The sequence below is a fragment of the Aythya fuligula genome, chromosome 2 (genome assembly GCF_009819795.1).
Source record: "Aythya fuligula isolate bAytFul2 chromosome 2, bAytFul2.pri, whole genome shotgun sequence".
NCBI lineage: Eukaryota > Metazoa > Chordata > Aves > Anseriformes > Anatidae > Aythya > Aythya fuligula.
Genome location: NC_045560.1, coordinates 94,782,709 through 94,798,870, shown reverse-complemented (window position 1 = coordinate 94,798,870; position 16,162 = coordinate 94,782,709). Strand labels below are relative to the sequence as shown.

Below are 16,162 nucleotides of genomic sequence, written 5' to 3'. Positions count from 1 at the left end.
GGATGTCTCTGCAGATGAGAGCAGAGGAGAAGATGCTGTTCCAAACTTCTTGTGCAGTTAGACAAGTATTAAGAAGAAAAGGCCAGTGACAGACACAGGCAGAATTAGGTGAGGTTTGCAATGTTATTAAGGGCTTTTGTGACATGGACAGGCAAAACATCACAGATGTGCCAGTCTGTCCAAGACCAGATGGAGATGAACACTGGCTTGTAAGCCTGATAACTGCACTGTTGTGCTATTAACCCCCTGCTAATGAGCTCTGTGGAAAGGCATGACTAAGGTATTCATGAATTCCCTGGTCTGGAGAGATACATCTTTAGAACTATGAATATCTGACCTCAGGATACATTGAAATTAAAAGCATCCAGTGGGAGAATCAAAATTAGATCTAAGATCATCTCACTGTGGCAATATATTCTCTTAGCTCTATTGCAATGCTTTTTACCATACTTTTCATTAAAAAAATGAAACTTACCTGATTTTGTCCCATCCCATGACATGGATACAGTATGACCCTGTGTCCAGTTACTTCACGTTCATTTGAAGGGTTGTAATCAAAACAGAAGTTGACCATTCCTTTATTCTTCAGCTAATCAAAACAAAAGAATATGTTAAGATAAGGAAAATACACTGCAGTCACTTCACACCCATACTGCTAGACTGTAAGGTTTATATCCCAGAGCTGGTTCAAATGGATCCGGTAGCAACACCTCTCTCTGACTAAGGCAAAATAAAACTGTTGGGACTGTCTTGACTTTGGGCACTGAGCCAGCTAGCCACGATGGCTTCCCTTAGGAATGACACCGTGTCAAATGAAGTGGACAGGAATCACCTACCATCAAGCTATGCTGAAACCCAACTCCCTGCTTTCAAATTATGTTGAAATCCAGCAAGCCTGCAACACGTACAGAACGAAGAGTCTGCTGTGTCTTGAATTTCCATCACCCAGGATCTACTTCTTCAATTTGCTCATGAAAAGATGACTACATTTCTCAGCTTTTCAAATAAGAGATGTAAAACTGATTTGTTCTAGGAAGTACACCAGTACCCTCTTGAGGTTGAACAGACAGTCAGATTTTAAGACCAGAAACCATGAAAACAGGTAAGACTTATCTTTTGGAAGAGACACTAACTATGATATTAGATGGTCTTTACTACTAGTGTTGATCTCTGCCAAAATAAGTACATACATTTTACGTAAATTTTAAAATATTAAGCTACGTCATTTCAAAAAAAAAAATCAGGCTAATTAACAAGGGTTTGTATTTAAGTATTCAGAAGCCAAAGGTAACTGAAATTAAGTGGAACGATGCCATAACAATTACAGAATCCTAGTATTAGCTAATTAACCAAATTAAAAACAAAGAACAAAAGTTTTGTAAACACACGTTCAACCTGAATGCCCCCATTACTGGGTGTAATTATATCACAGACAAAAAGAACAAGCAGAGCAAATTTCAGAAGTTACTTCAGCAGGGTGCAATTTCACTTCTCTTCGCTGGTAGCCATAATTATATCCTTCATTCTTACTTCAGAGAAAAAGCAAGACACAAAGGAATTACGAAAGGCTAAATCCAACCAACTAAACCCCAGAAGACCCAAGCACACCGCAGAACAAACCACAGACCTAAAAAAATGTAACGCTTGTGTTCTACATATATTTTACTTCCCCAGCATTGATTTTTATTACTACCTGATGTCTTCCTTCTACTGCTTTGTACCCACTCCTGCTGACAAGCAGCCAGCTCCCAGCACTCAGTGTGCTTTGGCTGTGAGCCCAAGCCGGGAAGAATGAACATACTGGGGGCAGGGAGAAAAAAACATGGTGCATTGGCCCTCCATGGTGGCTTGGTCCTATGAAGATGAGCTAGAGGCTCTTCGTCTTCCTCCTGCTCCCTGAAGGAGGAGGCCTACGGGAAGGATTTCCACGACTGCCCACGAAGCTGCCGTGTTATAGGAGAGAGAGAAAAAGTAGCAGGAGGATAGAGCAGGGACAGCCAGTTCTCCTGCACTGAGCAATCTTTACCTCCTTTTCCCCTGCACGTCCTTCCCCCAGTCTTCCACCTCTTTTGGCAAACCCACTAACGTGTAAATGTATAAATTTGGCTAATGTATAAATGTAAGACTGCAGGCTTTGCCTTTTAATTCCTTTCTGAACATGATATCACTATGCACTTGGTGCAATTTTTCATCAAACTTGTTGTTTTATTGAACGTCCAAATTTTGCATATTATAAAAATTTGTTCTTATTTTTAGCATCCAAGTACACCAGAAGTGAAATAAATCCTCTGGCCATTCTTTCTACGGGCAACGCTGCTTGGTTTGATGGGAATACGATATACTATTGCACCTCAATTCTGAGCTGTCAAAAGGAGGCACTTTATTTACCTTCGTAACACTAGGCAAGAACTACATTTACCAAAAAAAAGAAAACCAAAAACAGGAAAGAAAGATCAAAGGGTCTCTCGTTAGTATTTTTAGCAATGTATGACTTTGCTTGACAGTCTACTGACTCCAGGAGGAAAATGATCGTAGCAAAGGACTTGTCCTTGGTGCCTTTCCAGACAACCTGAAGCCTTTGCTATCACTCCAAGTGTGTGCCCTTCACTGTCATTCCCTGGCATTTGCTCTAGCATGTGCTTTTTGTGGCTTTTAATTTAAATAACTTATTTTAAAATGCCATGCACCACCAGAACTACCACAGCTTGGGCACAAGAATGCTCTCCCATGCACGTTACACGATGCCCAACCAACAAAACAAAAACAAAAAAAGCTGTATAAAAGACTACTAGCTTAAGCTCCACTTCAGATTGTTTAAAACTCATTCTGAACTCATATGATGTTACTCTCATTTGCTCTCTCATTTTCTTCTTTGAGGCATATATACTTGTGATATATGCAGACATATTCCTAAACATACACGGTCCACATTTCTACCTGGTTATTTTAGCTTGTTTTCTCAGATTGGTAGATGTTCTTTCATACCCACACTTTATCAGGAAACCAAATAGATGTTTTATACCTTACGTGTGAGGACAGCAGATGACCTGATAAATAGATAAATGACCTGATCTGAGATGACAACGATTTGAAAGTAATCAGATTTGAAAATCTGATCTCAACATCGTTTCCGCTGAAAAATTAGCGGTCTGTTCCTAGGCTGAAAAAAGTCTAGGAGAATTTTTTAAAACAGTGTTTCTCTTGTTAAATGAGAATAGACAGTTTAAGTTCTTTTTACATACAGTAGTTCTATCAAAATAGTAATCATCCATTCATTGCTGAAGCTATCTTTGTTTCAATATCCACTGTAAACAAGTCATGCAATAAGAACAAAATTTTCTCCATGACTTACCTCAATTCTTTTTTGCTGAATGCTGCATTAGAGAAACAGAAGCAAGAAAAATGTTGATCACCTTGCCATTAAAACACAGAGTTCAGTTTTAAAAAGTTCTGCCCGTGCTGTATTACTGGCTGTGCCTTTTCTCCACCTTTGTCTAGTGGTGAAACACTGCATGTCTACTTTACAATGCCAATTAGCTACTGTTCTGTTTGGAGGCTGGGACAGATAATAAACAGCAACTACTGACATAATCAGCTCAGACTTTTACCTTTCACTACTTGTAGAAATGTAGTTAGTCTGTTTTTTCCTAATTTCTGAACACTTGCATGTAACTATAGCAATATCTGTAAATAATTCTTTGCCTTTTTTTTATTATTATTTTAAAAGATAAAATCAATTTCATATGATTGTAAGCACTGAATCAACAACAGATTTTTTACATTAAAACTTCAGGATGCTATTTGATAAACGCAGACAGTGGAGCACAGACAACCTTCCTTTTCATCCACAGAATAGAAGAGAATCCTCTTTATTCCTCCGCCGTGGCACTGGTATTGATGCATTATTGGCATGGGCAGATAATATCCCGTGACACAATACGACATGAAATTGTAGCAAGCCAACAACTTCATGGTACTGACCAAGCGTAAACTTTTACGTCTAAGGTAATTCCAGCAGTCACAGGGAATGATTTTATTGAGTGCATGCTATTTTCATATCACCTTTTTGGAAGAAAAAAAAAAAAAGTGTAATATCCTCAGATTTCTGTTAACTCCTGAACTGCGTGTACGACATTGATGACTAAGATTGTCTGAATGAATTGATGATATGACACTGTTGTTGCAATTCAGCTGCTCACCTCAGCAAGTGGAGATCTCTCTAGGAAGCTCAAGAATATACAAGCACATCTCAAGCTGTATTGTGTTCACTTGAGATTAGTATCAAACACTTGAATTTCTCCCGCTTCCTTAAAGTCTGTCTCAAGCTTTAAGAGACTGCACAGCCAACAAAGTGGTGGAAAAGCCCCTGGACCATACAAAATCCTGCATACTTGCCTATGATGGGTATCGAATCTCAAAATCTAGTCAGTGGTAATATCTTAGGTACCAATTCAATCTCAAGTGACAAATTCTACAAATCAAAAAGTTTTTGATCTCTCGGTTGACTCAGTTGGTCACAGATGTCTTTAAGGATAGGTGGTGAAGAGTCATGGACTAGATAGTTATAATAGATATCTATCAGCTTCGTTGCTTCACAGTCAGCCTGAATATTCCCTTGCTTTGTAGCTGTGCACTTCCACTTACCACTAACAGCAAAAGGTCACAGCACTGCCCAGTCCCCCTATTTTCACATAACTGCACAGTGCAGCAGTGTCAGAGTGCTGATATTAAACCCAGGGTGGCTCAGAGCCCTTCCTAGAGGTGCCCACACCAGCCACTGCAAGCTAGTGTTTGTGAACAGACCTAGCCTGGGCTACCTAGATGGACAATCGGCACAGAGCACAGGTGGGGTTCAGGTCTTTTAAAGACTCCACACCAACTGAAGCACCAGCACAGCACAGACTTTGCTGATGGCTGCGTACTCAAGGATGGCCAAACCAATCTAAAGAACGAGAGAAACAGGAGAGCCTTTCCAGAAACACTGACGTCTTGGTATTTCAGCCCATTAGGTGCCTACCAACTTCACTCCTGCAAAAACAAACCACCACCAACAGAATCAAAGTCAAAAGGTTTAATTTCTGGCCCACGCAGAGCTCCAGAGCTGCACATGCACTCCAGAGCCCAAGGATGTGTATATCTATCCAAGGCTTAAAAATTATTTTAAAAAGGCAGGTGGCTTGAGCCAAGGAAGGAGATGGACCATGACTATGGCCATAACCTGGCAGCTGAGGTGTCCCAGGAAGAAACTCCCTGCACTCTCAGCAAGAGCTCTCAAAGTTTCTAGCGTGCTTTGTTTCACCATGCCACTGTGCTAAACAGTGCTGGGAGTTCAGATGGGAAGCCAGATTGACTTCTCCAAATTTTCCTTACTCTTCAGTGAAAATAGTGAATAGGAACTTACAAGGTGCTCCTGCACAGATGCTATGTGAGAAAGGGTTTTGATCAAATGGAGTTTTGTTAAGATATTTTTATGGAATTTGTCCTTATGGTATTTTCTATCTAATGTTGGTATCTCATACAGCAATTTAAACTTTTTACAAATGTTTGAGATAATATAAAAGGGGAAAATTTAAGTCTTGAACTTCACTGTTCCAGCACTGGAACTTTAAAGAAAAATCTGACTTAAATTAAAAAAAAAAAAAATCACAAACAAGAACACGAGTAATATTCATAGTACCCCTTCTCAAAGTATGATTCTGTTCAGAGTACCTAGTGAAAGCAGCATTGTGACATTCCAGATTTACTGTTGCTAAATGGTTTTGGTATGAAGCATAGGAATTTTATTAGTGAGATACCCTTCCCTATTTCTATGCCTCAGGTAGTTTGTAAGAAGGTAATCATGACTCAAGCAAAAATATTCAAAAAAATCTGTATGTTTGAATAAAGTTGTAGGCAGCAGACATTTTCAGACAACCAATTGTGGTAGAGAATTTAAAAATTTATCGAGGTATCAAGAGAAAAACGCTAGCACAAGTGTCTAGCTGCCAGTGCAGGACACTGAGTTCCACTCAACAATTCCTGCATTTCTTTCATTATTTTGTGGCTGACCTATGGGTAATCTTAGAAAGATTTTCAATTTCAGTATAAAGATTTTCAAGGAAGAGAGAAATCCCCATTTCCCTTGGCAATTTCTTTGAACAATTAAATAACCTCACGCTAAGCAGAGATGTTAACAAAGCCAAAACTTTTAAACACCGTATTTTGTGAACCAAAAAAAAACACTACACAGCTAACACAGGAGTAAAGAACACGATCAATGATTCATTGAAGTTAGCAGATGGGACTCAGTATCCACAAATCAGTTGAATCAGTAGGTGTCATTTTTGTACTGTCACTTTTTTAGAGTATAACTGTACTTTAATCACATTTTAAACTCTTCCTGCCAGAAAACGGTGTATTCTCATTATGCTCACAACTAGATGACAGCATTTACGAATTGTTTTTAGAGAAATATATAGAGCACACCTAAATTACCCTGTTGATACCTTCAGGAGCTCTGAACAAGAATTATTTTTTCGAGGTATTGTCCTAGACACCTTTCTTGAGGATGACACACACAGTTAATCATGGAAAGAACTGCACAAATCTCTTCCCTTCCCAAGAAGGGAGAAACGCTATCACCACCATGAGTCTAGGCTTTCTTTTGGCAGGTGAAGGATGGAGGCAGAGGGGAGGTGTTAGATAATAGTGGATACTACCCTTCCTACCAGTGATCACATAGTTTTCCAATTCTAGTGCAAGCTCAAAGACAAGTGGAACAGGGTGGCTTCACTTTTAGAGGCTCCTCGTGGATTTTGCTACATTGCTGCTGACTGATGCTCACCCAGAGGGAAATGTAGCTCCCTGGGGGAAACTGTGCTGTTTCCCTATTTGAATCTTTTTCATTCAACAGGTAACAAAGCTATTAAAGAAGACTGCAGGGAGATGTGGTTCCTATCTGTTTTGTATGCACACAATGATCAGTCTCTTTCCCTCCTCCAAAGACGACCCAGCAGAAACTGAGTAACTGGAGTGCAGACAACAGCAAGCCAGGGCTGCTGTGATACTGTCTGCATGTGATGAAGCAGTGTTGGAATGCAGCTTAGCTAAATTTGCAGAGTGACTGAGATACAACAAAAGTACCTAAAAGTCAATGTGGCATGTGTAATCAGGGAGGTATGTTATACATCTTTGCCAGGCAGAAAGGTGAAGCCTCATCTTCCTGATATGACATGTAGCAGGTATATGTTGATTTTTCAGAGGAAACAGTATTTGCTTCATTATCTGTCTTTATCCCTTCCAAATGAGATTACAGTAACATAATATACGTGATGCTATAATTTTTATTTATTTGTAAGTTGCAAATAGCATAGAAAGTTGTTGTCTCTTCAAAAATAAGAGAATTCTCATATTGAGCCAACGAAAATTGCTTACGAACCAATGCTGGTCAAAAGTGACCTCCAGATTAAAAATTAACACATTGGTATTGATATAGCGAGTTCTGTATGATCGATCATCAATTTTAATCAGATAAAACATACAAATACATGTGTCAAGGCACACTGTCTACTTTCAAATTGAAAACTTGAACAAAATACTTCAGTACTTTTTTTTTTTTTTGTGTGTGTGTGTGTTATGCAACATTTCAAGAAATTAAAACGTCATCCTTTGCTTGCTTTAACACTCTCAAGATGTCATTTTGAAGGTGTAGTTCATGGCAATGTTACCAGTTCTCCCACTCTCTCACAGAACTCCTTTATAAATAGTATCCCCTCATGTAAAGATTCTGATAGAAACCACATTTTGAAGCCTACCAATTCTAACTAAACTCTATCAAATTTCTGAACTGTTTTTGGCATAAAAATACCTTCATAGTGAGTTAGCAGGAGAGCTCAGGGAATTGCGAGGAAGCCCGTTCCCAGCCACCACATACCATGCCGAAGAAGCCTGGTCTGTCCTCAGGTACGTGAAGCTCTGGGTACACGTTCTCCAAGAACCATTTGAAGTCCTTACATTTCAGCTTCTCTCGGAGGAGTCTCCTCTCTGTCACGTCTCCATATGGTTCCTGAAAGAAAAAAATAATAATTAAAAAACCAGAACAGATGCTCCCTTTTAAATTATCTGTATACATTATTAGGAACCGTATGCTAAAGTGATAAGTAGGACTTTTAACCAGGAAAAATCCCCATGTTTGGGTGCTGCACTTGATTTCATTATCCTTCCATTTGTAAAATGTTGACAAAAACGGAACTGGAATGGTGCACACAGAATTTTAAAACGTTCTAGAAGACAGTCAGTCTGAGAAAACTCCAGAATATCTGCAAGTGAGGAAGTCCCTGAATACAGATTGCTGAAACTGAGAAAGTGTAGTGAAAAATACACTTCTTTTAGCTGGATAATTGAAAATCTCAAAAGCAGTGAATGAATCTTGAGAATTTTAAATTATTCCATCATCCATTTGTAAATTACCTATAAAAACATTTTTCCACTTAACTGATAAGATTTGTAAAATCTGCCAGGGATTCCTTCAAAATTCACGTGGGTATTTTTTGGGTGGGGGCGTGTGAAATCTTAAATCTTCAGAGAAAGACCTTCAATGTAGACTTTCTCCTGTCTACAGATGGGAGCACAGTTCACATCTTTTCAAGCCTATCTTCCAAATCTATCTTTATATTGACTAGGGACTTCAGACACTCAGGCATGATTTAGTGTTTGCAGTCTCCAGACTCTTGCAGGTCACTTGACACACTCTTTTATCACACCAAAAATATATTTGCTTTTCTCAAAACTGTGGAAATATCACTGAAAACACAAAGCAGATGTAAAACAGAGGCAGGGATGCCTGCTTGAATAAACAAACAGCATGACATATTAGTTCCAAGGTCTGAACATTAATCTTAAAGCAAAACTTTACAGAACCAGATTCCACGGCCTTAGCATCAATCATTTTTTCCATTATACTGTGGAACTGCATGCTTGGGCTAGATGAAGTAAAAGGTTCTGAATTCAGCTGTTGAAGCCTATGGTGCACAGAATATTATGGAAACCACAACGCATTGGTGGCAGCTTTGATACATGAAAAAAATAAATGCAAGAGTCTCAGCTTACAGCCACCATGTTACAAGCAAGCCAATATGCGAAACTTATGTTACTAGCACGCAAATAACCTTTAAAGTTCTGTCACGACAGGCATCAGCCACCCAGAACTTAACAAGAAAAACTGCCAGTATGTATTGCTGTTTCCTCTTTGCATATGACACGCAGAATCAGGCTAGTGTTGCCTGTGAACTTCCAAAGTCTTTGGATACACAAAAAACATACTTCTCTCAACATCAGACTCCAAGGATAAAACGTAAATGCAGTTTATGATGTTAAGTTAAAACAATTATTATTAATACATAAACTATAATAACCTAATTGCCCAGTTTAATCTGAAGGAACATGAGGTGGAAGCTAAAGAAAGTCTCCCCCAGCCTACTCCAGCACTTCTTCAAATCACCATGTTTTTAAAAGAATATTCTTGTCACAGGCATTTCTGCTGGGATATGGGACACTCACATATCAGAAACCCGCTGTCCCGTCTCTCAGTTCTGGTCAGGTGTAGTCAGAGGTGGGTGTCCAGCAGCATGTGCTGCACAGCTTGTTTCTGCCTTCCACCCTACAGGCCCCTTCTTATAAGTGAGCTACCAATTTGCACACTCCTTTACTGTTCTGACCTACTCGAATTTTACACTATTTATCTACTGAAATATCTTGCTAACCAATTAACATATTTTCTTCTTCACTGAAAATAAAAATATTAACTTAAAAAAAAAAAATAAACAAAACAAAAAACCTAACAGAGCAGACACTGCAAACATTCCAATAAAATTATTTTCATCAGAGTTTCCAGAATTGATTTTCATCAACTTAATGTTTTCAACATTGATTTTATTTTATTTTTGTTTGTTTGTTTATTTAAATTGAACGTTGTGCAACGGTAAATTAAACTTGGGAAAATCCATTTTGTTTTACATCAACACAAAGTTTCACCATTAACGCAAGACCGGTGATCTTACTAAATATTATTACCAAGCTGTTCTCTTAAAGATCTACTGCCTATTGAACTGTGTTAACTTGCATTGTGTTTCTGTTCTGCAATTTTATTTATATATATATATATATATATTTTAAATCAATAGAATCTTGGATCACCAGATCACCTGTTTCACAGAAGCATACATTTCAAGATAAACAGTTCCTCCTTTCTTGGGTCAATTGCTTAACTTTATTCTTTTGTTTATTTATTCATTCATCCATTATTGCCACAAGTTTAGCCACCTTCCCAACTTACCGAATTTCTAATTTTCCTAAGAAATTAAAGAATTACTGTATATACATTTATTCACTGTTTGGGAAAATGTTTCAGAATAATAAATATTAAAAAGCCCTTCACATTAAACATTAGTTAAATTATCAGTTATTTCATTGAAAAGAAATTCAACTCCAATTCCAAGAACAATGGACTTTAACTCACCAGGCGAGCGTGTGGGTTTCGATGGTAATAAAGCTCTTTATATTCATCCATCCACACTTCAGCTGCACGTACGCTGTTTGCCAAAGCCTTAGACCGTGAGTAGGGAGCTTGTTTGGGGAAAACGTGGCCTACGTGTGAGCATGGGTGGATCTCAAGACTTCCTCCACACTGCCATATCTGAACAAAGAAGATACATTGTGCACCATTAATTTCAGTCTTCGTAAGCACAAGGATAGAGGGACAACACACCTTTGCAAGGACAATAATTTCCTCAAGAACATCACAGAGTATTATAAGCAACATATGCAATAATTTTGTGTCTCATCTAGTGAATAATGTGGATTAAATTGCTTGCTCATGAACTCAGAGCAGATCACTGGGAGTAACACTGCTGGTTTTATCCTTTTCTTAGTTTTATTTTCTCTAAAGGCAAAGTAGGAAAGGGTCTGCAATATTTCTACAGACCTAAATGCAGTCTACTATTCAAGTTATACAGGCATTATTAACAAAAGTGCCATATTTCTAGTCCAAATTAATCAGACAAATAGCCTCCTCAGAAAGAAACTGATGACAGCTACCAGAAACTTAACCTTTCTTTGCCTGTATTCTACTGGCAAGCTGACTTGTCAAAACTTGTAAGCTTGTCATGGTGGAATACAATTACTTGTGCTCCCATTTGTATATTCGCCATATCAGAATAGAGGTGTGGGTGCCTAGTCATAAAATGTGACTAACCTTTTTAGTAAGACAACTGGAACAGGAACCCAAGACCCAACACACACGTCAAACAAATCCTGTAACTGACCCATGGTAGGCCAAACAGTATCTGAGGAAATAAGCCCATCCCTGTCTAAGTAAATGAGTATTTCTACTTGTGGTTGAGGAAAGTACATGAGGCTTAATGGGGAACTGGCAGAACTCAGGGCTCTGGCTCACCAGGCCAGGAGACGTACACCAGAGCAGGTAGAAGCCAAGCAGGGACACTAGTCGCAGCACTCTGTACAAATTTCCCTAATTATACTCCTTGCCCTTGAAAACTGAGGCCAATGTTTCTAACAGACCTTTTGCAGTCCAACCCCATGGCCACATCCCTACCATCATTTTGGATCTCCAGCTTGAGCTAATGAAAGGAAAGCACAGCCAGGTGCCTGCCACGTAACGCTGCGCATCAGCACAACGTGGCAAGCTCCTAGTTTCTAAAGGGTGCCTGATACATGGTTCTTGAGATTTAGTCAGGTGGGAGGAAAGGGAAGACACGTTGCTGCACTTGGACAACCTTGAGGCTATCACCAATGTCTCCCACAGACTTTCTTTAGAAGTTTTTTGCAAGCCAGCACTCCAGTGAGCTAATTCTCCTCACTTATTCAACCACGTGTAGGTGGCAACTCGTGTTTCCCAAGTAAATGGAGGAGAAGGAAATTAGGCTACGAGTTGCTTAAGGGGTACAGAGGTTTGCTGCCTGACGACCCTTTTGTATGATGCATACATATTTAATTACCTGTTATGGAAATAAATGCAGCAGGTGGGAAAACTATGAGGCAGAAAATGAAACCTTTGTTCTTAACAATGACAACAGATCGGTAGTAGGCCTTCCCCCAGCTCTCCCAGAATTTTTAGGGAGCCAGAAGTCACTACAGATGAAGGCCTCCAGCACACTCAAGATGGATGTTGCCTTCAGAAGGCTAATTTATTTTTGTAAGTTACTTGTGATTTCTCTCAAATATCATAATTTAGAGATCAATGACAGTTGTCTCAGTTCCGCTGGTTTGGTTTTGGATAATGATGTTAGACTGACAAACACTTCTATGCATGGCACAACACTGTGCTTACTGACAAAATTTAAGCCCTCTAATACATATGTTTACTTTTAAAACAACTTAAAGGTTTTCCTAAAAGTATAGGTAATTCATTGCACAACCGTGCAGAGCACTGTGCAATCTTCACTGCCTGGATTTAAACTGATTTCTTGGCTTTCATAGGAGGTTTCTCTGGTCTTTTTCTCATATGGGAAACCAGTGTGGTTTTCTTTTGAACAGAAAAATGATTAAAGGAGTTACACAGCAAACCCGTGGTTCCATACTGATCTCTTAAACAACTTGCATTTTTTCAAATAAAAGTTACTGCTGTTTCAAAAGCCACTAGAAAATTAGTCAACCACTTTCACTTTAGGACCTCCCTTATTGAGATTTTGTTTCAAAACCATAGCTATTTTACATTATAATTTTTATATCTAAGATTATAGTTTTTAAAACTGAAATTTATCAGACGAAAATTTTGTCAGCAAATATTAAGGTCCATTAAATTTATTAAAGTCTATCAATTTCCATATAAGCGTTTTTCATTGATGATTTGTGTTTTGATCAGTCTGTTTTCAACAAGAACATGTGAGCAATGGACCAGAAAGCCTACTGAAGCAAAAGTGTGGAGTTTTAAAAACAAAAAATACATTTTCTTCTACTCTTCCATAATAAAGTCTGATTTAAATGGAGTAAAGCAGCCCAACTATTTATTAAATTGCTGCTAAAGTGAGAATTCCACATCTGAATTTTAAGTAATTAAAATTCTGGATTTCCCTCAGAAAATAACTGTAGGTTGCTAAGCGGTGCTCATTAAATTCTTCTTCCTTCATTAAAAAGGTTTAAAAGTTCCTGTCTTACTATTACAAAATAAAAATGAGATATATTTCAGCTGATTCTTCAAAATATTTATTTATTTTAAAAGAAAGCACATTTTGACTTCTATCTAGAATCAGGTACAAATGGAGAGCTGAAAGTAAATCAAGGAATTCAACAGAGACACCAAATTTGATCACTAAGAGCTAAATAAGTGACTCTGTGGAAGCTTCTCCCCTGAAACTATTTCCACATCCTGTAATATAGAGAGGCACATTAGATTTCATTTATACTTTGCCTGCTCATGTGCATGCAAATATGTTTCTCTGCTAGGTCTGTCTAACTAGCAGGTCTGATTATAAAAGCATACCTTTTTTTTCCCCACCACAAGAAGAAAACAAGGTGACATTGGTTTTACTTTCACTTTCATCTTGATGTACACAGGCTATAAACATCTTTTCTTTTCTTTACAGGGATGAATGCTTGCATCAGGAAAGAATAACAATAACAGTACAGCTCTCACCTTGGGAGCCCTGTCCCTGCCAAGCTCTTTGGAGAAGTGACCCAATTGCTGGGTCAACAAATGCTAAATAAGAAAACCAAATTGGTGTCAAGAAAGTAGTTTGCCCTATGAGCTACATTCTCCATGGTAGCATTTTAGGACTCTCCAGAAAGAAAGAAAGAGAAAAAAAAAAAAAAGAAAAAGATGGTACATCCTGAACAAAGACAGGGGGATGCAGCCTGTCCCCTAGCCCACGCAAGCTACTGCTATTGCAGAAGAAATTTCCACACTGTGAAACAATACAAAAAGATTAGAGAAGAGACCATTCAATTGGAGTTGCAGCAGGACCAACAGACAAGGAAATTATATATATATAAAAAAATGATTTAGCAGTAAGTAATTTTGCCTTTTTGAATACATGCATTTTTCCTTTGTGCTGTGACAGTGGGTGAAAGGACAGATCACAGACATACCAGCCTTCCCCAGAAGAAAACTTCCCTGCTAGTGGCACTGCAGTGTAGAAAATAAATAAATAAATAAAAAATCTGCAACCAGCTCAATTGGCAAAGGAGATGAGAGGGCATTGCTTTGCATCCCTTCGGAAGAGGAGCTTCAGTGCCCATTATGCCCATGAAGTGAAGTTTTATCTAGCCAAATAGCTTAATGCTACCCCAAATCAAGGCACATTGACTCGATTCTGCATTCAGCACACAGCCTCAGTCTCCCTTAGTCAGAAGCTTTCAGGCAAAGCTTTGTCCTTATTGCACCTCTCAAAACCACAGACAACTTCTTCAGCTTAGAATAAACGAAGTGAGAGAAAGAGGAGGCTTGAGAACAAGTTGCTTCTTGTGCCTAGGAAGGGGGTAGTGTCTTCAGAGATGAGAAGAAGAATGAATTAGTTTACAGTGAGTTTCAGTATCCCTGTTCCTCATTTTCAGGTCTGTTAGGTCCCGAAACCACACAGATGAGGATTAGCACTGCACTGCTTTATCCCTCTTGACCTTCTTCAGCACTGTGAGCAGCAAGAAGAGCACACAAAGAACATTTTCTTAGTGCTCTGCTCCCTTCCACAAAAAGCCTCACTGCAGGAGGCATGCACAGGGGGGCTTGAAATCAAACAGAGGAAACATGTCGCCTGCGGTTTGGCTCCAAATGCCTAGGTCTTGCTGGCAATCTGCACAGGTGTAATCAATGTGCCCAGGCGTATTTGCTGGCCCTTGGAGCAGCTGCCATGGCACGGTCCACCCTGCCAAACTGTCTGTCCCCAGTTTGACAGCCGCTCAGTCCATCTGCAGCCTGCAGGGAGTTGGACCAGTCACTGAGAAGAAAACCTTTCCATGGGTCAATGAGGCAAAGCCATTGCTCAGTCACACTTTTGCATCACATGGGGTCAAACCCATGTTTAAGGAAAGTAGCAACATAAAAAGAGACGTCTGCAAGAGCCCAGCATAGATCAATGGCAATAGCTTGGACTGAAGGCAGCAGACAGACCAGGGGCACTCCCTTTAATATAGGGTAGGGGCTGGGCCTGTCCTTGTCCTGTCTGCAAGCCTCAGTTTCCTAAAAAGTGAGGTGTGAAGAGCAGAGAGTGAAGAACTGCATGCACAAGGCCATCTTCCAGGCTTTCTGCAAGGAGCTGGTGTTGGGCTGCAAGCCCCATAGCCCCACAATCCACCTCAGAGAAGAAAAGCACTGTCATCTGGGGCAGTGCTACCCCTGATTCCTACTGGTCAGACAAAAACCATTTTGGGGTCACCAAATCTGTGACAGTCAGGATCCCAGCAGACATTTCAGCACCGTGAAGCAGATCCTGTAACGCCCAGTTCTGCCAACTGTGGTTGTTGCTTCCAAGCTCACTGCTTTGGGAGAGGTGCAACTTCCTGCTGAGAGGCAGTATATACCGTTCTGTTTTCAACACCAGCATCCTCTCCTCCTCACTGGTGCTTGGTCTGGTTGTGCATGCATTAGCAGACACAAACAAGTGCCTGCAAGAGCCGGTCTTGCTCAAGAGATGCGCACACCTCATGTGATTGCTACTGTGATGCTACATGTTTGCAGAAGACAGTGTCTTTCTCTCCGAAGCAGCTGGCTGCTGACAGTCTCCAGTCTCTCCTTAGTTGTCTACTACAACGCTGTGATAGCTAAGCAAGGAAGAGATGCACCACCAGGTGTGTACATTACCCTACGAGAGCAAGCATCTCTCCCCAGAAATGCATGACTACCTCATCGCCATCACCCCTTCCTCATCCCTCCTAAGCAAGAAAAACAATTTTCACTCAAAGAGAGCTGGGGTTGGCACCCACAAGCAGGCTGCTTTCCAGCTTAACCTGCCTTGGATTGTGAGTGATGGAGCCCCCTCCTACACCACATGAAGTGTCTTATCCTAAGACTGCTTCTTCACAGTGACAAGCACCATCGATTCTTTGGGGCCGCAAGTATGAACTCAACCCATTGCTGCTTGCAGCTGCCTGAGAAGCCTTGCAAAAGGAGGCACAAAAACCATTTCATCAAGAGCTATTTTGTAGCTTCTGACCCCGTGACCGAGTGATTATC

At 39.8% G+C, this 16,162-nt stretch overlaps 1 protein-coding gene across 1 annotated transcript in view; it reads right to left on the bottom strand.

Moving 5' to 3' along the window:
- The window catches only part of GALNT12 (polypeptide N-acetylgalactosaminyltransferase 12), a 46,360-nt gene that overhangs the window by 9,999 nt on the left and 20,199 nt on the right, over nucleotides 1–16,162 (bottom strand). Inside the window, exons 6-8 of the mRNA XM_032183247.1 lie at nucleotides 10,496–10,672; nucleotides 7,913–8,044; nucleotides 476–589 (exon numbers count right to left, since the gene is read on the bottom strand). Of these exons, the coding sequence (XP_032039138.1) occupies nucleotides 476–589; nucleotides 7,913–8,044; nucleotides 10,496–10,672 (423 nt within the window). The remainder of the gene's footprint in view (nucleotides 1–475; nucleotides 590–7,912; nucleotides 8,045–10,495; nucleotides 10,673–16,162) is intronic.